The 26,613-nt window shown below is 31.5% G+C and overlaps 2 protein-coding genes across 5 annotated transcripts; both read left to right on the forward strand.

Moving 5' to 3' along the window:
- The first annotated feature begins 2,082 nt into the window (after window positions 1-2,082).
- Window positions 2,083-9,410, forward strand: LOC123711022 (cytochrome P450 6k1-like). Its single transcript, XM_045663407.1, has 10 exons — window positions 2,083-2,113; window positions 3,382-3,547; window positions 3,843-4,040; window positions 4,305-4,454; window positions 5,379-5,563; window positions 5,948-6,105; window positions 6,691-6,809; window positions 7,508-7,613; window positions 8,572-8,820; window positions 9,040-9,410. The coding sequence occupies exons 2-10, from the start codon at window positions 3,389-3,391 to the stop codon at window positions 9,207-9,209; spliced, it is 1,494 nt and encodes a 497-aa protein (XP_045519363.1). The 5' UTR covers window positions 2,083-2,113; window positions 3,382-3,388; the 3' UTR covers window positions 9,210-9,410.
- Window positions 9,411-15,760: 6,350 nt separating this feature from the next.
- On the forward strand, window positions 15,761-25,729 carry LOC123711023 (cytochrome P450 6k1-like). 4 transcript variants are annotated; one of them, XM_045663410.1, is made up of 11 exons: window positions 15,761-15,884; window positions 16,015-16,231; window positions 16,919-17,098; window positions 17,761-17,958; window positions 18,379-18,528; window positions 21,421-21,605; window positions 22,602-22,735; window positions 22,995-23,113; window positions 23,476-23,578; window positions 23,722-23,970; window positions 24,528-25,729. In XM_045663410.1, exons 3-11 carry the CDS (start codon window positions 16,940-16,942, stop codon window positions 24,701-24,703), a joined length of 1,473 nt encoding a protein of 490 aa, XP_045519366.1. In that variant the 5' UTR covers window positions 15,761-15,884; window positions 16,015-16,231; window positions 16,919-16,939; the 3' UTR covers window positions 24,704-25,729. The 4 variants fall into 4 exon arrangements, with proteins under 4 accessions (XP_045519366.1, XP_045519364.1, XP_045519365.1 ...); XM_045663408.1 differs by lacking the exon at window positions 16,015-16,231 and having other exon boundaries at window positions 15,762-15,884; XM_045663409.1 differs by lacking the exon at window positions 16,015-16,231 and having other exon boundaries at window positions 15,762-15,880.
- The last annotated feature ends 884 nt before the right edge of the window (window positions 25,730-26,613 follow it).

The following is a 26,613-nucleotide window of genomic DNA, read 5'->3' on the forward strand; positions in this document are numbered from 1 at the left end:
ATAAGTGTTTAAGTGGATTTGATAATAGATCAGATTATTAATAATTAAATGCTTTTTAAGTTTGAAATTTTGTATTTAAGATACAACACAACAGGACAACGTCTGTCGCGTCGGCTAGTTTAAAAATTACATCAATATGTTTCAAGAACATAATTGCTATTAAAAAGTATCAGGCGTTAAAATAAAATATTTTTTTACCGACAATCTTAATAACAAAGATTATATTTTTATTTAAATATTTTGTTAATCATATAGTCTAGCCATAAATGCTGAAACAAAGTAAACAATTCTTTTTCTATATAAAATAACATTTATTGCTTTTACAGTGTACCTATTAGTTTAATACATAAATATAAAACAATTTAAAATATAAGAAGCTTAATGGAAGCGGTATGGTATCTATTGGTTGCAATACAGTCCTTTAAACGTTGAGGCCAGATATCAATAGAAGCACGCCCTCTGCCCATGGTATAATTTTTCACTGCCTATCGTTCGGATTGTGTTAGGGACTCCAAATTATCATGACGTTTAGGGCAATACGTCTCATATAGGTTACAAGTCCAAAGTCGTCTTTTAAATAAAATAAGCGACATGGTACTAGGTGTAATTATCATCTACCGAGATAAAATCTTTTGCTTTCCGACAGAATTTCTTCAAATTCTTTCGCTTAATGCTTTGACCACCTTTTCCGTACGAACACTACGTGGACGGCCAGATCTTTTTGCTAGATCTTTTTCTGTAACAAACAGAGGAGGTCTCGTTGTACCTTTTAATAGCCTGGCATACAGACATTTACTATACCCAGCATATGGAGAGTTTAAAAAAAAGCATTTGGCTCCATACCTACTTTGTGTAATACAATCACAGCGATTCGGTTCTCTTTATACACTGCCCACTCCACTTTAATATCGCAAACAATGTATTGACGACAAAATATACAATATTGTACAATGTATTGATGACTAAATGAGAAAACCCAATGAACAATGCTATAAAAATGACAGATTCTAAATTCAAATTTTATATTTTGTTAATTTTCAATTAGTATTTATGCCCAGACTAAGTATATTCTTTAATATATATAATATTTTGATATATGTATATTGGTGATCTGAATGCACTGGTAAATAAAAGTAAAAATGTTGTTGTATATATGTTGTTAAATATATGTACTTTTATTTGCGAGTTTATTTGGTTACACACTAAAGTTTAACCACCCTAATGAAACTTGACAAACATAGTCATATGATCAACATTAGAAGAACCGAGCTAACAAACTCAAAAGACTTTATTCGTAACAAAATATTGTTGTTGCTAACACTAGTCTCCAGGAGCATTAAAAAAAGTAATTTATATTATAAATGAAGTTAAAGTTTTAAGAAACAGTATTCTTAATCTAATCAAACCAAAAATAATAAATTTCATATATTCGATATCTTCTAAGAATTTGACTTACTGTTTCCTTAGACAAAACTAAGCTTTTGTAAAAGAAAATGTTGCTTCATGTTAATTGTATACCCTTCGTCATAAGATATTGCAGAAGCATTTTCTATTATTTGCCATTAACACTCTAATATAACTATTTATATACGAGGCAAATTAATTTCTAAGTGACGTTTATCTTATATTTTAAAATAACTTCAACGATTCATATATTTTAGTATTTCCTGCAATTTTGGTGTAGAGATACTCGGGCCGTGGGGTATATTGTACACTGTATATTTGTGTGTTTTAAATAAATTTATCAATTGCAATTATTTAAATAAGTGCACTAGCTCTTAATTCATTGAAATAATAAAAGTGTATAAAAACTACACTAATTTACAAAAACAAATCTAATTTTATTAAAAAATATTGTAATGAAATAAGATTTTTTTATTAATTTTTGGTTAAAAATTTAGTTAAATAAACTATATGAACCAAAAAACTAAATCTAAATCATCATGTCATATTAGTAAAAACTGATAACTTGTTACGTATTAAATTATTAAATAAAAAATAAGGAAAATCATTGAATTACACCTTACGCGATAAGATCCACTAATTATTGCCAGATTATATATATAAAACAAATCATTTTAGTAGCTTCTTTAGTTAGGACAGGCGGCTCGCAGTGAGTACAATTTAATTTGTATAACATTTGACTTAAATTAAACTTGTTATATTGTTTTAAGTTTCTTTATCTAAATACAAACATTTTTATAACTTATGATCCCTAAAGCTATCTTAATGAATACATCATACGTTTTTTTATATATATAATTTGTTTACGTCCTTGTTTTTATTAATTTACGCGAATACATAAGACAATTCAATAATTTATATATCTAAAACTGCAGTCTTAGCTTAATTTTGCTGTGATTATATGTTTTTGTTTTGAGGTCCTTTACGTATATAGGTCGTTGTTATTTTTTTATAATATTAGGAAATTACACACAGATGATTCAATACATAGCTAGAATTATTTAAGCAAATATTCCTGTTATACTCTCAAATTATATTCCTTACGATCTTCAAAAATGAACCTTACCTTACCTTACCCTAAATACTTTTTGGAGCTGGAGTGCTGGACTGATTTAGAATTTATTTCATTACTTTTGCTGATGTTTATATAGTTACTTGTGCAGGCGCATGTTAACGAAAAGAAAACAGAATATGCGTTATACCTTTTCAATGTCTCATTTTTATAGTTTTTATTTGTGATAATCATAAATATTTTATACGACTAATAAATTTAGAGGGACATTGGAATTATACAAGCAACAAATGAAATATCGGTTTTGAATTGGACATAATATTTATTTATCGCGAATTTTCAGACAACATGTACTATATTGTGATTCTTTGTATCCTGTATTGTGATTATATGTTTATCTAATAAGCAAGAGGGTGATCAGTGTTCTGTGCCTCATACACATCGTCAAAAATATATACCTTTAACTATGGTGACGATCTTTTTTTAAGTATTTTAGGTACTCCGGCTCTAGTTCTTCTTAGTTCCAATAAACGTTTTTTTTTAAATAATACGAATTCGAATATTGCTTCCCATTTAAAGGATAATAAAAAAATACACTTTCTTAATACTTTTGAGTTTGTTTTTTTCGTACTCCACCTGGCATAAGTGAGTAAGATTTAGGAGTCGAGACTTAGGTTTAAATGTAACTCCCGTACTTCAAAATCGTATTGAATTTTGACATAATATGACATAATTATTACTACAACGGCATCTTAGATATTAATGGATTATTATTATTAATAATGGATATGAAATTACGATAAATGATATTTTACTTTAAATATTTAACCTTATATATTTATGGAAATTCTTGTAAGAAAGTTAACGCGAAAACGAGTTCTCCATAGTGAATTCATATGTTTTAGTTTCAGGATGTTTGTGGTATTGTTCTGTGCAATAGTCCTTTGTGTGGTAGCATGGGTGTACCTACGATGGTCTAAAGTGAAACAGTACTGGGCCGATAAGGGCGTGCCCCATCACCCACCACACCCGATATTCGGAAGCCTTGGATTTTTACAAAAAAAGAATTTTGTAAGTATTATTTTGTACATTAAATTGATCCTTATTGGTAAGGTATTGGTCCTAAGCTAGTTAACACATTAATTTTATATTTTTATTATCGATTTAATTAATATATTTTTTTACGATCTTATCATAAAACGTTGACGTATACCGAGCATAGTGCGAGTTGCCATGGTATTCATGATTTTTTAAAAGTGGTAACGACCATTTTTTAGATAATCCGAGCAATTAATTTTGTAATGGGTCAAAAACTAGCTGAACAAGGGGTTAATTTTACATACATTCATAAATTCACATTTTTCAGAGCATATGGCTGATCGAAACCATACGACACTTCAAGTCGCCGTACGTAGGAATATGGTTATTCTGGAGACCAGCAATTATTATCAATTCGCCGGAAATAGCAAGAAATATTCTCGTCAAGGATTTCGGCAGTTTTAGGAACAGATTTGTTGCTGCTGGACCTGGAGATCCAATCGGGCTTAATTTACTGACAGCAAATGTAAGTTTTTTTTACTATTTACTTGAAAATCCTCAAGCCTGACATTTTTGCATCAATATAAAATCCATCAATGGCCGAGGCACCGACATAAAATAGAGTTATTCGCAACCTGCTTTGATAACTATTTAGGTTAATTGCATTTACAAAACAATATACTAAAAATCACTGTAATAAATACTTATAACAATAATTGTGTAAGCTACAAGAACACTATACTGTTTTATTAGTATCCATGGACGTATAACGTTATTTTGACACCTTTAGGATCCATTATGGTCATCGATACGGCGTCGTCTTACAACCATCTTCACGGCGTCCAAATTACGGGCTTTGCAGAACCTCTTTGACACCAAAACCAGTGAGCTCATCCAACGTATAGACAACACTGAAGATAAAACGAAAATTAGTGTTCGGGTAAGATAATTGATATCGTGTTTTTTTTCTGCATAAGGTTCATCTGTACAGTACGTCAAATTTGTTTCGTTTCATTTTTACTGTACCTTTGAAATTACGGTTGAAACGTTTGGTTGATCAACTTTATAAAGAAAAAAATTGGGGGAGGAAATACACAATCTGATTTCAGTTTTAGCAAAACATGAACTATACTCAGTGTAATTTATTATTACACTTGTAATGTCACACAGAAAATGTATGGGGCCTTAATAATTTTCTGAGTGATCTGTCTTGCCTTCTCACTTAAAAAATAATGATGATGATGTACACAAAGGCGTTAAAACTTTTTTATTTATTTACACGTCGTTACCTCATAAGTAAGTTAAGTTGAAGGGTCGGCGTATCATATAGCATATAGAACATTCACTATCCCAGGTTTGTTTTATTTTTGAATGATTTGCTAAATTTTTCGCCAAATAAGGATGATTATGCTTATTTAAAGCCTTATCATTGATTAAGGATCAATTAAACATAAACTATGCGACAATATTCTCAAGGTTATGAGAATATGAAAGTCATCTTTGCATTAATAGGGGTGTCAGGTGATTGTGACGTATTTATAAATTCGCACAGTGTTAAAGCCCCACCAACTGAGCATGAGAAACAAACAACACTAGAACAAAAGTGTGGTCTCGGTAATAGGTGCGGACACCGTGCTTAAATGCGTATGATACAACTAATAATTTAAATGATAAATGACGAGAAGCGACCTAAAATAACTAAAACAATGAAAGACCCACAGAGTCAAGTGTCAACAGAATGCCCTTATTATGCCATAAGCCCAGATGGGAGGGCCATTCGGGCCTTGCAACAGAGTTATTTTAAAAAGATGGTCACGATGTGGTACGATACATTTTCTATTTTACAATTATATCGACTTTTCAGATGTTATGTACGGATTACACAACAGATGTTATAGGAACAGCTTCCTTTGGCGTAAAAACTAATGCCACATTAACAGGAGAAGATCCAATCAGAACTGTCACAAAATCTTTTATGGACTTTGACCTCCTGAGAGGCATCAGTTGGAGCGCAATATTTTTCTTTCCTGAAGTCGCCGAGCTTTTCAGGTATATTCCTTTTAAGTAAACATCAAAGACTCAAAACATCAAAGACATCACTATTACATTAATTATTAAAATATGATTCAAGCCGCTATTGTTCGTAATGGCGTCACATTAATCTTTATCTGTATCTAATGCACCTATACTTATTTATTTATTATCATAATAATGTTTAATAATAATTGATTGAGGTGAAAAATATTGAGATTTGCAACAAATAAGTCCAATAGATAGCCTGTTGTTAATAGTTATCACGATATCTTAGTATATTTCGGAGTTGGTTGAGGCAGACACAATTACACACTCATACTCTTTTTTCCAATAAAAAGACCAATAGATTTGGGCTATACGAACCGGACCAAGCTCAGCCTAATAATGGATTGATTACAGCTTTAAAATGTTCCCCAAAAAGTCAACGGATTTCTTCAAGAGGATCTACCTCACAGTTTCCAAACAGAGACAGCAGCAAAATGTACCTGGAAGTGCCCCTAAGGACCTCCTTGATGCACTTATTAGCTTAAAAGAAAATGTTGGAGGACCTAACGAAGGCAAGTTGATACTTTTTCTAATATTTTATTAACGTAGTATCTTATTAATTAAATACACTTCTTCCTTCCTTTAATCACAAATATAAAATTGTTATTTTCATCAAATAATAAAGTCTTTATTTATGATAGAAATATGCTTGTGACGAAATTCATCTATCTTTAGATAATAATTATTCAGTGGTATATGGTGCATGTTTAAAATATTTTTATTAAGATAAAGTAGTTAGTGTTAAAACTAATCAACACAAGTCGTCAGACTTTAAATATGCGTGAATGTATGTGAATGGCTGTGTGTGTGTGTATGTGTATTTGAGAGTATAGCTGAGAATTGTTATAAACGTGCTGTGTCAAAATTCTTAGTAAATACAGAAGCATTTTCTTTCTCAAAGCCATTAACTCTACCATCATAAAGACAATAATCGAATACTGAATATACAATAACAATATCATAATTGCATCAAAACGAAAACTACTGTTAAAAATTATGTTTATTACAACGTAGTAGAGAGTTCAAGAGATAACTGACAACTAACTCAATGTACTATTTAACATTACATATAATTTTCTGTTCCTATTTTTTTGCAGAATTATCGGACGATACAATTGTGGCCCAGGCTGTAGCATTCCTTTTTGCTGGCTACGAAACTTCCGGTTCCTCCCTTGCATTTGCACTTTACGAACTAGCATTTTATCCAGAAATACAGGTAGGTACCGAAAGTTTTACACAAGACCTAGCTTTAAGGCTAGGGCTTTTATTATTTTAACATAGATTTCAACTGAATTTTAGTAATAAACTTAAAAGCTTTTAAGTTTATTGCTTAAACAGCACTAACAATTACTTTACCCTTAATATTTCGTTGTTTTAGTATTTTCCTTACAAGGGTTGCCTGGAAGAGATAGCTTGTTAGCGATAAGGCTCCCATTGCATCGATATTAATTATTTATGTCATTTGTTTCTGTAACAAAGATTAATGAAATAAAAATAGAACTATAGAAAAACCAAGCAATTACTTATCCGTCAATACTTGTTGATCGTGAAAGAAGGCTTATTTGATTTAAATTTATATAATTATAAATTAATTAATACGATATATAAATAAAATTTATTCTCAGCGCTTATAAAGATAGCTATATTTTTTTGTTTTATATTATGTGACAAAATTCACAGTCAACCATTTCTTTGCGAACGTGTACGTTTACTATTTATTTTAACATTAAGAATATTCCTGCACTTTTTAAGTTTGTTTATTTATATTGCTTATAAATCTTGGATCTTTGTTTTATCAGTGAAATAAAATATCGCTAATGTTTTCTAAGCGTTGTTTTCCATTCACGTCAACAATGAACTCATGTTTTATTCAATCTATTATTCGATCAAAACTAATCGATCTAATTTTTTTAGGAAAAATTATACGCAGAATTGGTGGAAGCTAAAGCTAAGTGTGCAAACGACAGCTTGGATATCAACACTCTTGCTGATTTGCAATACCTGAACTGCGTTATTAAAGGTAGTTATATTTTTCTATATATAAGTAGAACCACTAATCTACCCTGCCTCGTACCTAAAGCGTCAAAAACTATTTTATGGCACTAAGTAACACACCAAACTTATTATAATTTATGCTAATAAATTTATTATTTTGTTACGTGAATTAGATTTAAGAATTCTACTATTTTATACGAATAGCATGTAAGTTAAAAAGGTCAGAGAAAAAAGGGCTTTCATTATTATTATTATAACAACACACCAAACAAAAAGATTGGTGATGAATGATTTAATTCATAATTATGTAATTCTGAATACGCCACTCAAGTTACAACAAAGACTTCAAAATTGGTGACTGGTCGGATTTGAATTCGTGTATGCGTTTAACAAGTTATTTTGACAATGGATTTGCGTGTTGTTCCCACGAGAATAGATAGGCTGATATTTATTTTTAATTTATTTTATTATTATTAATTAACTGTTAATTACTTAAGAAGTCATGCGGAACATGTTGTAATAGTTGTAGCCTTACAAATATTGTGAAAAACAAAAAACTTGGCGATTAAAAACAGTGGCGGAGATTTTATTGCCAGGTCTTCTCGTCCGTTCTACGCCTTTGATTTGAGAACTGTACTTAATTTAAAATTAGAAGCACTTAGCAATTTCTTTATTGACGTTCATAAGTGTACGTTGTGTTACCTAAATTAATAAATAATTTTAAATTTGACTTTGACTATGACAAAGACCAATCAAATACTTAAAACTATATAAAAAGCTGTTCAGACACATGTTATTCCTTAGTAATTTTTAATATAACTTCCTTACTTTTTATTTTCTTCGTCCGATATTTTAATTCTTATCAATCTCGATTTCCGTATATAATTTAATTAACATTTTATTTATATTTCCTGCGTAGATTGCTAGATAAAAGCGATCAAGTTGATATAAAAATATTGATTATAAATTAATTGTCTTTACAGAAGCTCTAAGAAAGTATTCACCAATGGGTTGGATGGACAGAGTAGCATTGGTTGACTACAAAATTGATGACAAATTATCTATACCCGCGGGCACACCTTTGTATGTTAATGCTATTGGAATGCAATATTATGAAGAATTCTATCCCGAGCCGGAAAAATTTGACCCGGATAGGTTTTTGCCGGAAAATGAGAAAGAGTCACTTCAGTTCACATATCTGCCATTTGGAGAAGGACCTAGAAACTGTATTGGTAAATATTTTGATCACTTTTGTTCTTCTATTCTACGTTTAACTGATGATTAACTATTTTATATAAAAACCGTGTACGCCAGACTTTTTGGGCAGTATATTAAGCGATTTAATATTACATTATTTTGTAGTAATCTGCTACACAGACGTACTTACTTTATGTTTTATCCAGCTCAAATCAAATTAGTTACGTGACTCATAATACCATTTTTTATTTTAGGAAAAAGATTCGCCCAAATATCCCTGCGGAGTTCTCTTGCAAAGCTGGTTTTGAACTACAAGTTCCGACCCTTACCCGGCCAGCCTAAGCCATCTGAAATTGATGTAGACAAAGTTGGTCTATTTTTCGTTCCATCACACCATCTCTACCTTGACTTCATACGACGATAGATTAAAGGAAGAAACGACAACAACGAGCTCCTCGATAATAATTTTCTCTTAAATAAACTATTCATCACAACAATCGAAAAGTGTAGTCTCATGTGTAGTCCATAAAAACAGATTTGTTGATAGTCAAATATCATTCATTTTAATAACATAATCGTCAGTATTCTATCGTATACTTTAAAATAATTACATAATGTATGTATTTATGTTTTTTTATTTGATGGATCATTCACTTGTCTATTCGATTAATAAATGATCATGAAACAGATACAGAAATCTGAGGAAGAAGAGCGTTTTGTTCTCTCATATCTTCTTTTGCTACGTTTTACAATTTAAGGTCTTTTTTGTAAGCCCTTTGTTACAACATTACTTTATTATATTATAAGCATTAGCCATTTGCGCATCACTAGTACCTTGTGGAAATTATACATATATATTCCCTTTTTTTTTTCTTATGTGTGGCCTTGTTGGCGCGGCTGTATATAAATAAAAAAACACCATTGGCGCTACTCCGCTCTTGGAAGACCCTATTTTAAAAGCCAGAGCCAGCATCTGAGTACTAGGCACTGACAAGTCGAAACACGTTCGACTTCGCAGTTGGAAGGGAAGGGAAAAAAATAAATTAATCTCTAAGTAGCAAGGTGAGACGGTTCTTCAGTCCGGGCCACTACTTGAAATTTTATGGGCAGGCGGGAGCTCCCCAGTACCAGATTCTTTCACTTGGTCGTCAACAAAGAGAGATTAGAATCGTCAAAGACTCTGCTTTCTCTGTGTTTTACCAAGCGGCTTGATTCGTAAAGATGTGGGGTCTTTCTGCATCTTCTACCTCATTTATCGAACGTCCAGGCAGAATATGAGCTTCCACCTGTGCCACCTCGATGACAGTCGTTCCACAACTGAGAGTTTTTCTAAATAACTTTTTGGGCGCATCACTACTAATTGGAACCTACTAAGTGGGTACCAGATCCACATAATGATTTCAAAAGTCATTTGATTTAGGGTCTTACAAGAATTAGGCGTTCCAATTCTTAAAATGCCGTTTACGTCTTTCACGTGCCTTCTCCCAGTGTGACGGGCGTATCTCTTAACATCAGATGAGGCTCCTGCCCGTTTGCCCAAGATAGAAAAAATCTTTAGTAATAGAAAGAAATCTTAGCATTAGCGGGTATGACGAAATAAGATATAACATGGCTTGCATAACATTGAGAACAATACACAAACACGTATTCTATCAAAATTGTAAGGTTAAAGTTAATAATATCTTTGTATACTCATAATAACTTAAGTTTTTGCTGATATCAACAATAACATCCTGGAATCCTGAACTTTTTATTATAAAGTGACATCACCAGTCAAACTCGGTAGATTAGTTGAAACTGGTTTCAAATCAAATTCTTTAAAAACAAAAACGTTCGGTCTTTTAGAATTTTGTTGAGATGTTACATGTTTATAGTAATTTCAAATATTTTATGGTATGCTTAATATCGTGGGTGTACCTTCGTTGGAGAAATGTAAGAGAGTATTGGGAGAGGCGTGGTGTGCCTCACTTGCCACCTCATCCCCTCATGGGTCTTACCTTCTAAAAAGTACACTTTTACTAATTTTGTCAAGTATATATAGAAAATACCGACCTCGATGAGAAACTTTGACATTTTGTATATGAGTCCCTGCTGTTTAAATGCCTATTGGTGCTTCCACTAAGCTTAATATGCCTACAGAGCGTTATTCAAATTGAGAAAGTCATTTTTAAACAGTGTATCATCTAAGGAATTTTTATAATTCGTAAATCAACTTCCTTCATATAACTCTTTACTTTTTTTACAAAATATTTGAATTTCTAAATTTTAAATATATGTTCTATCTGTTGATTAGCGACTAACAAACAATAATAATAACATAATAGACACAGAAAGGTACATAATTAGGACGACTCAATCGTGCCACATTTTATATTTATTTTATTTAGCTACACAAAAAAGAATGCAAAATCTATGAAAATTCATTTATATTTTATCAGTAGTTTAAACTAACAATAATTAAAAAAAACAATTTTGCATTGACTCGAGTAAATAAGAATTTCTTAGCAAAAAAAAAATTATACATTACTTTCAAACTTTATGGAGGATTGATACGTACAGACAGTTCAAAACTAGCTAACTAACTTAGCTATATGGTTGTTCTGCTGGTTTCCATAAATTTCCTCGTATTTCCGGGACAGATTTATCAGGTTAAGTTCCAACGATCCGGACATAAGAGATGATATTTACAGCTAAAGTAAGTTAAATTATTTAACTTAATATATAATAAAAGCCGCTTATCCTTTATTTATTTATTTTACATTACATTACAATATAAAAGGGAACATAATTTAATTAAAAGGAGGGTAATTGGGACCCTTATCGCTTTCGAGGAATCTCTTCTAGGCAACCAACAACTGAGAAATTTATAGAGAAATAAAAATTTATTAAATTAGATAAGGTAGGCAAGAAGTGCAAAAATACATATTACACATAGTAATTAAGACAAAACTAAGCAGGGAACAAAAAAAGCAAACTAAACTAAAAAAGGATACGTACATGAAAAATAAAAAACAAAAAGTGCGCATGAATCACGATAATTTAAGATCTGTCTCACGTCAGTTAGTAGTTAGTAAGATGTGGAGGATGGGGACAGGTTATGTTTGTACAGAAGAAATTAAAAGGAAGATAGAGAAGGAACGAGCGAATAGGGACGGGAAGTCATTTCCAAAGCCTAAGTGCAGGGACCTTAAAGGATTCGCCAAGAAAGGCAGAGTTATTGGGATTTTAAGGATATAGTTTTCCTTTACTGCGTATACAACTAGTGATTATAAAAATTGTGCATACCCGTGACTCCAACGTACCTGGGGGCTGAAATAAAGGGTATCAAATCTGTATTATTGATCAGTATTAAAGCCCTTTTATTCCTAAATAAAACATATATATATAGCCAGCACTACTACGTTATAATTATTGAGTGTAATTCATTTATATTATTACGAGGAGTAATCATTATTACAATATTCAACAAAATGGAATTAGTTTTCATCTGGTTTAATCTTCCCTGTAATAGGATTCGCTCTAATCTTTGATTCGTGGTAACCTATCTTCAGTATTTACCTCCGCAAAGTTGAAGTCCATGCAGGCTCTCTTAGACAGTTAAATCAAGGAATCATTAATACTAACGAAAAATGCAAAAATAACTTAAGGGTAAGTATGGTTACTCGTCGAATGTTTTAGCCCGCTAGACATTTGTGAAGTGTGAATATGCAAAAAAGTCCGTTTATTCTGCAAATATTGGTCCGTATTATTTGAAATAAGAACGTAAAAACAGTTTTATGTACTTGTCGGAGCAATGGCGTTGATATTAGCTGCCATTGTTGTCACATTGCCATGTCACAGAGCTTGTAAATTAAAAACGTTTTTTCGATTTTCCAATGCTACTTGATAGTCTGTAGTAAAAGTAACTTCAGTCATTATTATTAATGACGGAATAATAGCATTCGTGTCAACTGCCATTACCATTACATTAATAATAATGACAATTACTACTAATTGTCTGTAGTAGGTACTACTACTACCTACCTACTACAGACACTCAAATGGTCTGTGAATGTAGATCTAGCAAAATTGAAAAATCAAACAAGCATTTAGTTTTATTGTAATTTTTGTGTCGGTTATGAAATGATAAGACTTGAACGTTGTTATTTTCTGAGCTCTGTAACATATAATAACAATGGCAGCTTATACCAGCGCCATTGCTCCAACAACGTTATACACAGACGAAATTAAAATATACCATTATTGTGAAAATTCTAATTGATTTCCATGAATACTATAAACAGTTGGTATAAACTAAATATTAAAATATTAAATGCACTATTTATATACAATTTTTTAACACGAGACTAATATAATCTACCAAGAAACAAAAATTATGACGATTAATCAACTATATGTTTATGGCACCTGTATCTTAATTAAAAAAAAATAACTCTCCATAGTAGCTTATCATTTAAGAAAATCAAACACACAACTACACGCAATACTCGTAGAGTGAGTTCGCTTATCTTGCCGAAGCCGCGTAAAAATTATTTAAAGAAGTCTATTAGGTATGAGTCTACCGTTTAAAATTCGCAATATTAGCGCGTTTAACAAATTCAAAAAGGCATTAAAGATACATGTCAGAGTGAACCTAATAGACTAAAGTTGGGACGGCTAATATCGACGCGACGTGTATCTCGCTAACCTAACCTATTATAATATACATAATAATAAGTTTCTCATGTAAATAAAATACACATACATTTCTGTAATGAGAAATAAAGTTCTTTAACATTATATTTCTTGATGCTGATACAACAAACCTAACAACAATTATACTGAATTGCAGTTTTCAACTTCAGATGTTATGTACAGATATCATTCCCGCTGCTTCATAGGGGATTCAAATCACGGCGACTCTCTCTGGAGAAGATCTAGTTCGATCAATCACAAAAGTTATGGCTTTTAATTGGTACAGAGGCATTAGTTGGAGCACAATATTTTTTTATCCAACAAATATTTTTGGCTTACTCTTAGGTGATATATAGTTTTGGTTTTGAATCAACAGCGCTTGTTTGCCTTATTGTCCTTAGAAAATCGAAAAGTATCAGTGAATGAAAGGGTCGCTCTACTATTTTGTATAGAAGATGGAGCCAACAGGCAAGAGGCTTATCTATTAAGGGCACTAAGACTAAGCCTATGTTTATAAACATATTCGGAATTGTCTCGCATTTTTTTATTTTTATAACATTATTGTCTGCTTACAACGAAACAAATGACGGTCTAAAATTTAAATATTGATAACCTTTTTGGCGTTGGCCAAAAATTTTTTTTTAATACAAAGCAAATACTTTAAGTAAGTAAGTTACTATTCATCAATAGATTTCAATTCTTTCCCGTTAAATTAACTAAATTTATCAACAAAATATAACAATCGGTCACACATAACAGAGACTGAAGGAAAAACCGATTTTTACGAATCGAAAGACTTACTGGATGCACTAATTACACTTAAGGATGGGCTGGGAAATGAGAAAGGAAGAGCATTAGAGTGAATAAATAATAAGTAACTTTGGCCTAGTTTATTGCCAGTTCTTCTAATCCGTTCTAGGCCACTGATTTAAGAACTGGCAGTTAATGTAAAATTTGAAGTGTACCTTGTGTTACCTATATGAATAAATGATTATAAATTTTGGACTTTTTTGAAAACACATTCAAGTCAGGTGTCCCAATAGATTTTAAATACTACGTTATCACAAAACGTTAATGCATTACTATGTGACTGATGCCTTTGTAAATACCAAAAACGCGACTTAAGCGAGAAAGCGTATTGTGCGGGATGGGGAGAATAATACGTACTACATATTATTATGTACTAATTTTGGTATATATAGGTATTAAATTATACGTTTATAAAATACATTAAATACGTAGTGTAATTATAATCACATTATTTGAAATAATCACTTATTTTGGTTTGACATAAAGAATACAACTTAATTAAACTAACTTAATTTAATGCAGTAGCAGTTATAATATTTTCAATATAATTCAACTTTTGCAGTCCGTCTTCGCTTTGATCCAAAGAAGCTACATAGGGTCTTAAATCATTAACAGCTGATAATGCCTGGGCGTTTGACAAAAACGGAGTTGCCTTGTCTTCATCATCATCACTTAGGGCCTCGTTTTGTGTGTTATTCACATTCTCATTAAGATCTTCAATTGATTGAATTTCGTACGGTGCTACATTGTCATCAATGGAAGAATAACCAGGAAAACCCTGCAGTATCTCGGATTCTTCTTCTTTCAACACGACGTGAGGGTTCGGGCGTTTTAATAGGGATGACAAATCGTATTAAGCGTTAAGAAATGTATGAAAATATATCTCTTCTTTGGAATGAAATCGTATTAAGCGTGATCGTCTTAAACGGGTTCTATATGTATATATATATTTTTTTATAAATGTGCACAATCAGCCATATAAATACAAATGTCATATTAAGTCTACGAGTATAAAAACTACAAGTATTATATTTGAAGTGAAACTGAACTCACTTTAAATTAACTTTAATAAATAAAGCTATGAGCCAAGGCGATTTTCGTACTATAATAATTTTAGTAAATAAACATAGTTTTTTCAACTTTGTATATGGTGAGTCTTATTTGATAGCATAAACAAAAAGCTTCAAGGCAATCTCTAAATTTATAGTAAACCAAAACGTATAATATTACAAAATGTCAAATCATTAGACAAAAAAACTTATTATAACTGGTTCCGCCTCGTAAAATCTTCGTATCTACATTAGGTATTTGGTTTGACACACGATTTTCTATCCTTACTATACCTATTCCTTTGCTAAAATGTTATAAATGAATGACACAAAGATTTGTAACTTATCATTTTGATAAACACATTAACTATACATTGACGTGAAAGTGAATGATAACATGTGCCAATTGTTATCGTGAAAGCTGTTTCATACAAAGACCAGACGTGCAGAAATTTTAGTCAGAGACTGCTTAAGCCACTGACTAGTCGTTGTTACTTTAACATCAAGCAAAAATATAAACCGAAATATGTGAAGATTTGTTTCTGTGATATTTTTGTAACAGGCATGTAAGCACTTTCTTCCCTTATAACTACTTCATTTTCTTATGAATCCTATTTTTATATAGCTACAAATATACAGTGTTAAATTTGTCTTCAATTTTCAACCACCTAATTTAAATTATTTTGCAAACCTAAGGTTCGAAGTTTGAAGTAAAAATTCAATGAAAAAATGCCAAAATTGACATCGGAAACGCAGAAGTTACATAAGTCCAAATGTTTAATTATATATAAATAATTCAACTATCGGCTCCACCCGGATTGATAACTTTTAATCGTCATAACAAGATAAGATTTTTTGTTATATTTTAAGTCAGACTGATACTAAACATTACGAATAAGATTTGTAAAATAATGTAAGTACAAAAGATAATTAAAAAATGTTTTAGAAATACGCAAAAACTGTTTTGGGCTTCAATTTGTTTAATTATTTGTTATTCTAGAGTCGACATCTTGGTATAATTAATTTAGGACTACATGAAAATTGTGCTTTAATGTTTATTTAAATTAAATTATATCGAATTAATAGTAACAAATACGTCAATGTTCGTAACTACATATACTATATTATAAGTTTGTTTACATGATTTAATTATTATAATTATAAGATGTCACGAAGAGCTTGATGGTTACAAGTCCTTACAAATATTTTTTTTAAACTTGTCGTTTTAAACAGCGCCGGACAGGTCATTGCCACGTTCGGTTTGCGCCCTTGAACATTCACCTGCCGGTAAATGTAAATATAGTAGCATTTATTTTTTTCTACTGACGTTCATAAGTGTTGCTTGCTATATGATTATATTCATCTGACACTAATTGAGGCTTATTAAGTAGTGTTTTTCTATTTGCATAATCATTGGTGACGTTCGTTGTTAACACTGTTTTTGCAAGACGACTTCATTATATCTTTGGCAAGTCGTCTGTGCATCTAGTTTTTTACGGTCCTAAACAAATGGTAGCTCGTGGCAAAAATATTGTAAGAAGATTTAGTTTTTATTTGTTTGGATTAATTAAATATTATTAAAGAGTTATGAAAATTTCAGAAGTAATATAAATCAAATATTATGTTTGGAATTATCGTGTGTGGTGTTACGATATCCTTGATATCATGGTTGTACCTTCGTTGGAGAAATGTTAGAGAGTATTGGGCAAGGCGTGGTGTACCTCACTTACCACCTCATCCTTTGATGGGCAGTCTTACATTCTTGCAGCAAAAGAATCCGGTGAGTAATTTTTGTCTTGCTTGCTTTATTGATTGATTGATTGATTTGCGTGTTGTTCCCACGAGAATGTAAGTGCATGCTCCTATTTCACCATGCCTCCTGCTGATATAACGTGGAACATGGTGTGATGGTTGCAGCTCCTTACAAACGTTGTGTAATACAAAAAAAAACTTGGCAATTAAAAAGTGTGGCGGAGAGTTTATTGCCAGTTCTTCTCTTCCGTACGCCCTTGATTTGAGAACTGGCAGTAAATATAAAATTAGAAGCATTTAATGAATATTTCATTTTTATTGACGTTCATAAGTGTACATTGTGTTACCTATATGAATAAATGATTGTTGACTTTGACTTTAAGTCAAGATATAGTGTAAATATAGTATTTTTAACTGTACTTAATCGAAATATGTTTTCTAAAATAAACCGAGGATATGATTTTAACAGTACCCGTTTTGTTTTTGTAATTAACACAATTTATAATTAAAGGCATGAATAGATTTTACTAAAAATGTCTATAACTGTACTGTACAAAGCACGAAATAACTTTGACTAAGACAATTTTTAAATTTTATTGAAATTAAGTTTAAAAGTATGAAAGCTCATAATCAGCAATTTCAGAAACAATTCGTGGTCATTACTTGAAGTTCTTTATATATTATTTTCAGGCCCTTTGGATGATTGATACATATAAGCAATTTAAGAAACCATACGTAGGAATATGGTTATTCTGGAGACCAGCTCTCATTATCAATTCACCAGAAATAGCACGAAATATACTTATTAAGGACTTCGACAATTTCAGGAACAGATACCTGAAACCGGGTTCCTTCGACCCCCTTAAAAATAATGTGTTTACTGTAAATGTATGTATTTGTCGTTTAAATTAATCGACTCAATGAAACACACTCTTTATAACTAACACACACTTTTCTAAAACACACTCACTATAACTCATATTTTTCTTGTTGACTTTTCGAAATGTGAACATATATTAGAAAAAGAAAAAAAATGTAATTAATTAACAACTAAAAAAAACTTGATCGAATTAAGTTCGGTGGCGGTTTTTGTATGGATATGTACAAATAAAACACTTTTTTTGGAGCTGGTTAAAAACTGGCTGTAATTGTTTAAAACATAAACTGCTACATGCTCTCTAAGAATATCTTACTTAACAACAGAAGGGGATGATGTCTAACGTATCCCATAAATCCAATTTGTATAACATAAGAAGACTGTCGAAACTAACATTTTCGTGAAAATAATCAATATTCTATATTTTTAAGGATCCCATGTGGTCTACAGTGCGTCGAGGTTTGACATCGGTGTTTACGTCTTCCAAGCTGAAGGGAATGCAGAACCTCTTCGACCAGAAAGCAATTGATTTAATACAAAGAATAAAAAACACAAAAGATACAAGCAAACTAGATATACGGGTAACTAGATATACCTTATTTTTATTCATATTGAGTCTAAGAAATTATCCGAATCACCTTGACGTCCGTCGTTCCACAACTGAGCGTTTTCTAAGACAGTATTTGTCGCGAACCACCACTATATGGAACCAGCTGCCCACTGAAGTATTTCCGAACTAATTCGACTTAGGGTCCTTCAAGAAATGAGGGTACCAATCAAAAGGCCGGCAACGAACTCGCGACACCTCTCGGCATCGAGTGCGTGTGTCCACTTAACATCCTATTTGTTTGTTTTGTTTTTCCTATTTTAATTTAAAAGTTATAAATATTCTTTAAATACACAATAATAAATACTTTTTCTATAGTTGTAAGGTTGGTGCTTGTTGGTGTGGCGATAACCAAATGAGTTTAGAATATTGGAGCATATTATGCATTGTTTCATCTTAATACGCGGTCGATAAACGGATTTAGCAATCAGTGGCAAAACGGGTTGTACAACGGAACTGATTAGGTAGAATGATGACACTTTCAAAACATACTGGATTCCTTTAAATGTTTAAGGTTTCTAGGACTCATAATTACGCGCAGACAACGATTGCAAAATTGCCTGTTTCCAAATGTCCTTATAAATGCCAAACTGGTTTGTGTATAATTGATTACAAACTGTGTCCACTTAACATCAGATGAGCCTTCTGCCCGTTTGCCCCTGTTCAATACATATAAACTTTTTTGTATAGTCTAGATTGTTATACATACATCATTTCTCTTTTTGTAGACTAAATAGTTAGGAGGTCAGTGGGTCAACTGATAATAAACTTAATTTCAATTACTTCTAACTGACGGTTAATCAAAAACTTTATTCATAATATTTATTTGAAAGAAGGCAAGAGATAAGGATATATCGTAATCAAAAATTTAAAAAAAAATTATATATTTATAACAATAAAATGTATAAGCCTAGGCCTTAATTAACTTTTTTTACATTATCTAATATAAATATAATAATTAGACATGATTCAGACAAGCATTATATTTAAAATCACGAATTCAATTAAATGAAATGTAACGGTTAAAAAGGGTTTATTTGAACTTATTCACATTAAAGCGAAGATTTTGATCTGTAGTGTAGTATTTTATCAGTATTTCTACTCTTTGACAAAGTAATATAAATAAACTAACTTCTAATGCCCGAGTTAGATATTTTAATTATTACGTTAAGGTAGATGTACAGCTTTCCAGCAAGTGGACGTTAAATTAATATTAATTAATATATATATATATATATATACTAAGGCCTGTGACATATAAACTGTAAATGTATAACAATCAAATCATTCAAACGATTTAAAATTGCACGTCAAACGTCATAAACAAATCTAAACACTGATGCGCCATAGATAGCCGATGCTAGAAACCTATTATGCTAGATTTTTGTTATGCATAATTTATAATTGTTTGACTTATGTAGTATTTTTTAAATTCGAATTTAATATTGTTTCTTGTTATATTAGTAAGAAGTGTAGCTGGTATCGAGTTTATTAAATTTGGAATAATGTAATCTAATGTTTTTTCCCATATAAGTTATTGTATTTGGGTAATAGAAATTCGTTTTTTAATTTTCTACGTGTTGAATAGTGATAGTGAGTTTTATTTGTTTTGAGGTAATTTTCTGTAAAGTAGTTTTCATTTAATAATCCTAGTTGCACTTTCTCGTGTATAGGTATAATTTTGAAAAATACAAATAGCTGTCTATAGTCCTCTTTATATTGTGATTTTAATTTTATGGGAGCAATTATTTTTAAAATACGTATTGTATTGCAAATATTTGATTTAGATAAGTTTTGCATGTTCTCCCATAGCTTGAAAGTCCATATGTTATAATGGATTCGGCTAGTGCGTTGTATAGTAGTAGCAGAGTTTTAAGAGGTATTTTATTTTTTATTAAAGTGAATTTGGCAAGGCTTAGCCTATCACAGACAGAATTAATGTGGATTTTCCAGGATATTCGGTCATCTATTGTAAGCCCCAGGTACTTATGGTTATGAACTAATTCTAAGGCGTTGCAGTTGCAGCTATTGGGGTACGAGTTATAAGAATGTGCACATGTGTGGTTGTGTAAGATTAAGATGGGTGTACGTGAGCTTAGATTGTGACTGGATCGGATATGCATGAACTTTGTTTTGTTAGGATTTAGTACAAGTCCTACGTCGTGGGACCATTTAGCCAATGTATCGAAATCAGATTGTAGCTTTGTTTCTGCTTCTATAACAAAATATATGAGCGGGTGACAACTAAGAACCCTAACATATAAGTAGTGAATATATGAATAAGTACGGTAAAGGTAGGACACCTAAGTTAACAGACTGGTTGATTCTTTCTGTAGGTCGGAGAATCAGAAAGAATCAGAAGTTCAAGATGGTAGGATTTTCTCAAAGCTATAATTAAGCTCACCACTATAATAATTAAGGGCTTGAAGGAGTCTCCCCCCTTCCTGTTATACCTACTCACACAAACTAGATTATTCTTGTGACCTATTGGTATAATCTATAAAATAGTAGTATAATCTATAAATAACCTATCTATAAAAATAAGAGACAGCCAAGTCAACCGGGTCAGCAGTTGTCTCAAATGAAATCTGAACAATGGATCAATCAATCATCTATGATTAGACAATTAAATTAAACGTTCAATCATTTAAATGTAAGTAAATGACTTGCACACTGCCTTAACACACGTTGATCATAAGTCAGCATCACGTGTCACAAACGCTTTTCACAGACGCACAATACAGATACGTAACACATATGAATGTTTTTCATTATCAATAAGAATGCGTGTAGGCGTTAAGGGTCGTTCATAATTTAAGTAAACTGTTTGACTTGAAATATAAATTAACTATACATGTTGTTTCAGTCATTGTTCACAGATTACACAACAGATGTCATTGCAACCGCTGCTTTTGGTGTAGAAACTACCGCCACCCTCACAGGAGAAGACCCTATCAGAACTGTGTCCAAGACCCTAATGACCTTCGACTGGTACAAAGGATTTTGTTGGAGTACTATATTTTTCTTTCCGAAATTGACGGAATGGTGCAGGTAAAAAAAATAACTCTAAGTATAGGATGGGCCACGGAGACGTATGAATTTAAAAACGCTATAGCGTTGTAAGGAGTGTGTAGTTCGGGTTGCGTGTGGCAACACAAATCCCGTATTTATATTACATTTAAAAATATTATTTGTGGAAAATAACGTTGAAATATATGTTTAAAAGTCATATATTAACACAGTGACAGGTACATATATAGTTTAGAATAAAATACGTCAAAAATAGACGTAAAATAAACTGTGAACAGAACACTAATTTATAAATTTATACGCGACTAACTCCGTTCAAAGTGACTATATTTTCTATAAATATGTGATTTCGGCAGTGTATTATAGTGACTTTAGTGAATTGTGGTACTATTGTGTTGTAGATTTTGTCGGTAGTGTAAACCAATACCTACGTGACTAACAGAACAAGTTTTAGCCATTCGCGACAAACATCACTAGACATTAGCACCCATATCAAAATTTCAACGTGATTGACACTTAACCAGTTAGCCGTTTGCGTAAACCGTTGCTTCATCGGAATAATCCCAAGTTCTAATCAGTTTTTATCGCATAGAGAACAAATTCACAGGATATCTTTTTAACAGACTGCATGGCGTTTATACCTACTATCCTTTAATATTCCCAACACGTCTTAGGAATAGTGGGATACTATTGGAAACCAAACGGGACTTACAATTGGCCTACTGTGTACTGAAAGTTTTGAGGGGGGTAGTGTGCAATCCAATCTCCAAGAGCTTGATTTCTTGTTTGCCATGAAGCTTGTTTGCCATGAAAGCATAGGCCAAACCCAATCAAAGACTGCGCATACTCAATGCTGTCTATCGACACATTTATATGTTCGCAGAGTGAATTCACAGTAGCGATTTTGTGTATATATTTTTTTTTGGCATTTTCGTATTGGCATAGTATGTAAGAATAATGTATATATTTATTTATTTTATAATTTAAAAAATAGAAATAAACATGTAATTTTTTTAGACTCCCCATATTTCCTGAATCATCGACACAGTTCTTTAAGAAAGTATTTGAAACTGTATCAAAGCAAAGAAGGGTCAATGAAATAAAGGACGTAAAAGATTTACTTGACGCATTACTTATGCTTAAGGACGATGGTACGTACGGAAAATAAATATGATATGTATGTTTTACGGGATTTAATACGTATCCCTAATTCTAACGTAAGAGATATTATATTGCATTAGTGTATCCATACGAACTCTCTGTTGTATGAATCATATACTGATGTAAGATCATATTTAAAAATGATGTTTGCCTCATGTGATACGTAGGCACTTTGAGTTGCTCATAGAAATCATAAAAATAAAATTATACAACTCGGGAAAGACGCACATAATTTGTATATTTTTCCAGGGTTAACTGATAACGACATTTGGGCCCAGGCTGTGGCATTTCTGTTTGCAGGTTTTGAAACATCAAGTTCTGTTTTGAGTTTCATGTTATATGAATTATCATTCCGCCCAGACCTACAGGTAAATCTATTAACGAAAATTATGAATTGCCATATTATATTTACGTGTATAGTTTCAAAACGAAATGTTAATGCGATGATTATTTTTTAGTTAAATTTGGCCATTTACAGCTTGTAAATAAATATATTACATTTTCCTGTTTGTTATCAATAAATGGTTTGTATAAAGTATTTCAATTAAAATCGTATATTTATAAAAAATCTGTGAACATTAATTTAGAATTAGTAACAGGCTATGCTAAAAACAAACGATCGTAGGGCACAGTTAGTATACAGCTTTCACTTCATACTAGAATTTTAATAAATATAAAAACTTTATAGCTGACTGTTATCATCAAAAACAAATAATATATTTATTTTCAGGACAAAATGTATGAAGAGTTAATAGAGGCGAAGAAAAGTCAAAACGGTTCCTTGGATCTGACTATACAAGCTGATTTGAAGTATTTAAACTGTGTAATTAAAGGTATTAAACACTCTAATAATTAAAGACATCTAAGATTCTAAATACACTTCCATTGTGTAAATTTCTGGGGCGAAAATGCAGGTTTTTGCGGTGGGAAATTCACGCCGGGCTTAAATAATAATGACATCTTACTCAAATTCCAGAAGCGCTACGCATGTATCCTCCCCTGGGATGGCTTGATAGAGAGACATTAAATGACTATAAGGTAGACGAGAAACTGACCATACCTGCGGGAACACCGATATATGTGAACGGAATTGGAATGCAATACGACAGCGACATTTATCCGGACCCCGAAACGTTTAAACCCGAAAGGTTTTTGCCCGAGAATGAGAAAGACCTGAAGCCATTCACTCATATGCCATTTGGAGAGGGACCAAGGAGCTGTATAGGTCAGTTCGTTTATAGCATAAGTTTTACTAAATGCCTAATGATTTTGTATTATTTTTCATATTAAAAATATATTTTTAAAGTGAAACTTCTTTATCGGCGTTGGAAAAAAAATTACCGTCACATTTTTCAGTTACGCGTCACATTTTTCCGATACGCGCCATATTTATCTTGTCCCTTCCACGGATGATTCGAAGCCATTAATAACAAAAATATATAATAACGATAACAATGATTGCAATAATTTTATTACAATTAATGAGATTCTGTAATAATCTTAGTAGTAATAAGGTAAAATGAAATAATTGTATTATTTGTATTCATGTCTATGATAATAAAAGCCTTTTGTTCAACTTTATCCAATTTAACTTTATTTAACCAATTTCTGTAAAGTTGCATATAGGAGATCATTTTTCGAAAAATAATGTCACAAAGAAGTTTCACTTCTTACGTGTATACACTAGTACACGCACACATTTTTTTAGTTTGAGAAAAGCGCTTCAGTACAAATTCACGTAAAACCCGACTAAATAGACTATCTAATCAAATTTTATTTCAGGAAAGAGGTTCGGTCAGATATCAGTAAGAAACGCTATGTCAAACTTAGTACTAAATTTCAAGCTTAAACCACTGCCGGGAGCACCGAAGCCTTCAGAAGTGAAATACGAAAATAAACATCTCTTTTTGGTACCTGGAGAGAGCCTTTATATCGATTTCGAACCGAGAAATGTATAATTCGGTTTACAAACATATATACTAATACATTTGTATGGCTTATTTATGGTACATATCTGTTAGGGCTAAATATTATAAACAATCACGAATTTAATCAAATAAATATGAATGTACTTGCGTAAAGGCAATAACATTTCTATGAAGTAATAGAAATTAGTTATTGTTTTAAAAATAGTTAACAGTCAAAATAAAGTGGCCTAGTGGATTCTCAATCCAACTAATAGATATATGATTGCTTAGTTTATAATTATTGTGATCATTTTTTTACTTTGAAATAATTGTAGTTATTATATTATATTTATTACTAATGAGCAATGTAATGCCACATCACGATACCTCGGTAAGGAAAATCAATGTCTATTGGAAAAGGTAATAAATTGTAACACTCGGATAAATTAAAACACGCCTAAACCCCTTTTTAAAAGTATTTCACAATTAGAATGCTGCATTATCCCTAAGTATCATAGGGTATATTTGTTTCTGAAATATAATAAAAATATTTAACCGTGCAAAGCGAGGTTTGTTTTTCAAAACTATCAAATCATATCATTAAATACTTATAACATTATGACCTCTTCAAGTTAGTTAAATTGTTTATCTATCAAGGACATTATATTAAATGTTAAACATTGTTCGGTCATTGCAAGGTAGGTAGGATTTTTTTCTATTCACAATCCTATCCTTACTTATATGTGCTGATAAAAAACGCTACGTAATGCAGTCTTGAGAGAAGGTGGTCTGTCAGATGTTCTGAAGAATCCAAAAATTTATAAATATAATTTTTTTCATAAGCAGCATTTCTTCAAATTGTTTGCATTTCACTTGTAATAACACAAACGGAATTAAGCTTAGCTAAAAATATATTATTGGTATATGATAAATTTAAGATATATTGATAAATCAATATCTACCTATTAATCTTTACTAATCTCTGATAACAATGTGATAACGTATAATAATAATGTTATCACTATATAATAAGTCTGTCATTCAAAAGCATTTTCGAAAGTTATCAAACTACAATTGACATTTTGACATCTTTAGCATAATCACGAAATGTAAATGAAAAACGAAAGAAATTGATTTTCTTAAGTTTTTCAATAACAAAATTTATCTGTTTAGAAAATTGAATAAAGTAAAAAATCGAAGGCTTATATTTTTACGTTTCACGAGAATATTTTTTGTCCATACATTTTTTTTTAAATCAATTGATTTAAGAAATAAAAACCTCAAACTATCAATAACATTTGTGGAGGCACACATAATCCTTATTGTGCGCTTCCTTCAACTAAAAGCAGCATACTCGACCAATCCATCCATTGACTGGCCGTCTCGAATGCCCTGATAGCGAAGGTCCTTCGGGTATCATCACATGCTCCTGTTGATTGTCTTGACGTGTCACTACACATTTTTCTATCTCCGATATTAAAAAAAATTAATCGCTATATATGTACTATCGATAATGTCTATATAATTATGTAAAACATCCGTAGACTTATAAAATAATATAAAAGATAAAATTAGCAAAATGATAGCGATTTTCTTAATTGTCATAGTTATGTGTTTTATTACTTGGGTGTACTTTCGGTGGGTGCGTTGAATGTGAGATAAAAAAACCGAATCGCTGTGATTGCATTACACAAAGTAGATATGGAGCCAAATGCAATTTTTATAACTCTCCATACGCTTGGTATTAGTAAATTGTTTGTATACCGGGCTATAAATAGGTTCAACGAGTACAATCCCTCTGTTTGTGACAGAAAAAGATCTGGCCGTCCACGTAGTGTTCGTACGAAAAAGGTCGTCAAAGCAGTAAGGGAAAGAATTCGAAGAAATCTTGTCTGAAAGCAAAACATTTTATCTCGGGAAATGAAGATAACACCTAGAATCATGTCGCGTATTTTAAAAGA

This window comes from Pieris brassicae, chromosome 6 (genome assembly GCF_905147105.1).
Source record: "Pieris brassicae chromosome 6, ilPieBrab1.1, whole genome shotgun sequence".
NCBI lineage: Eukaryota > Metazoa > Arthropoda > Insecta > Lepidoptera > Pieridae > Pieris > Pieris brassicae.

Coding starts and splice junctions, on each gene's coding strand:
- LOC123711022 (XM_045663407.1), top strand. CDS start 3,389: ATGTTTGTGGTATTGTTCTGTGCAATAGTCCTTTGTGTGGTAGCATGG. Junction 6,810..7,507: donor CATTTTATCCAGAAATACAG/GTAGGTACCGAA, acceptor TAATTTTTTTAG/GAAAAATTATACGCAGAATT. Junction 8,821..9,039: donor AGGACCTAGAAACTGTATTG/GTAAATATTTTG, acceptor TTTTTATTTTAG/GAAAAAGATTCGCCCAAATA.
- LOC123711023 (XM_045663410.1), top strand. CDS start 16,940: ATGTTTGGAATTATCGTGTGTGGTGTTACGATATCCTTGATATCATGG. Junction 21,606..22,601: donor AAATTGACGGAATGGTGCAG/GTAAAAAAAATA, acceptor TAATTTTTTTAG/ACTCCCCATATTTCCTGAAT. Junction 23,114..23,475: donor CATTCCGCCCAGACCTACAG/GTAAATCTATTA, acceptor ATTTATTTTCAG/GACAAAATGTATGAAGAGTT.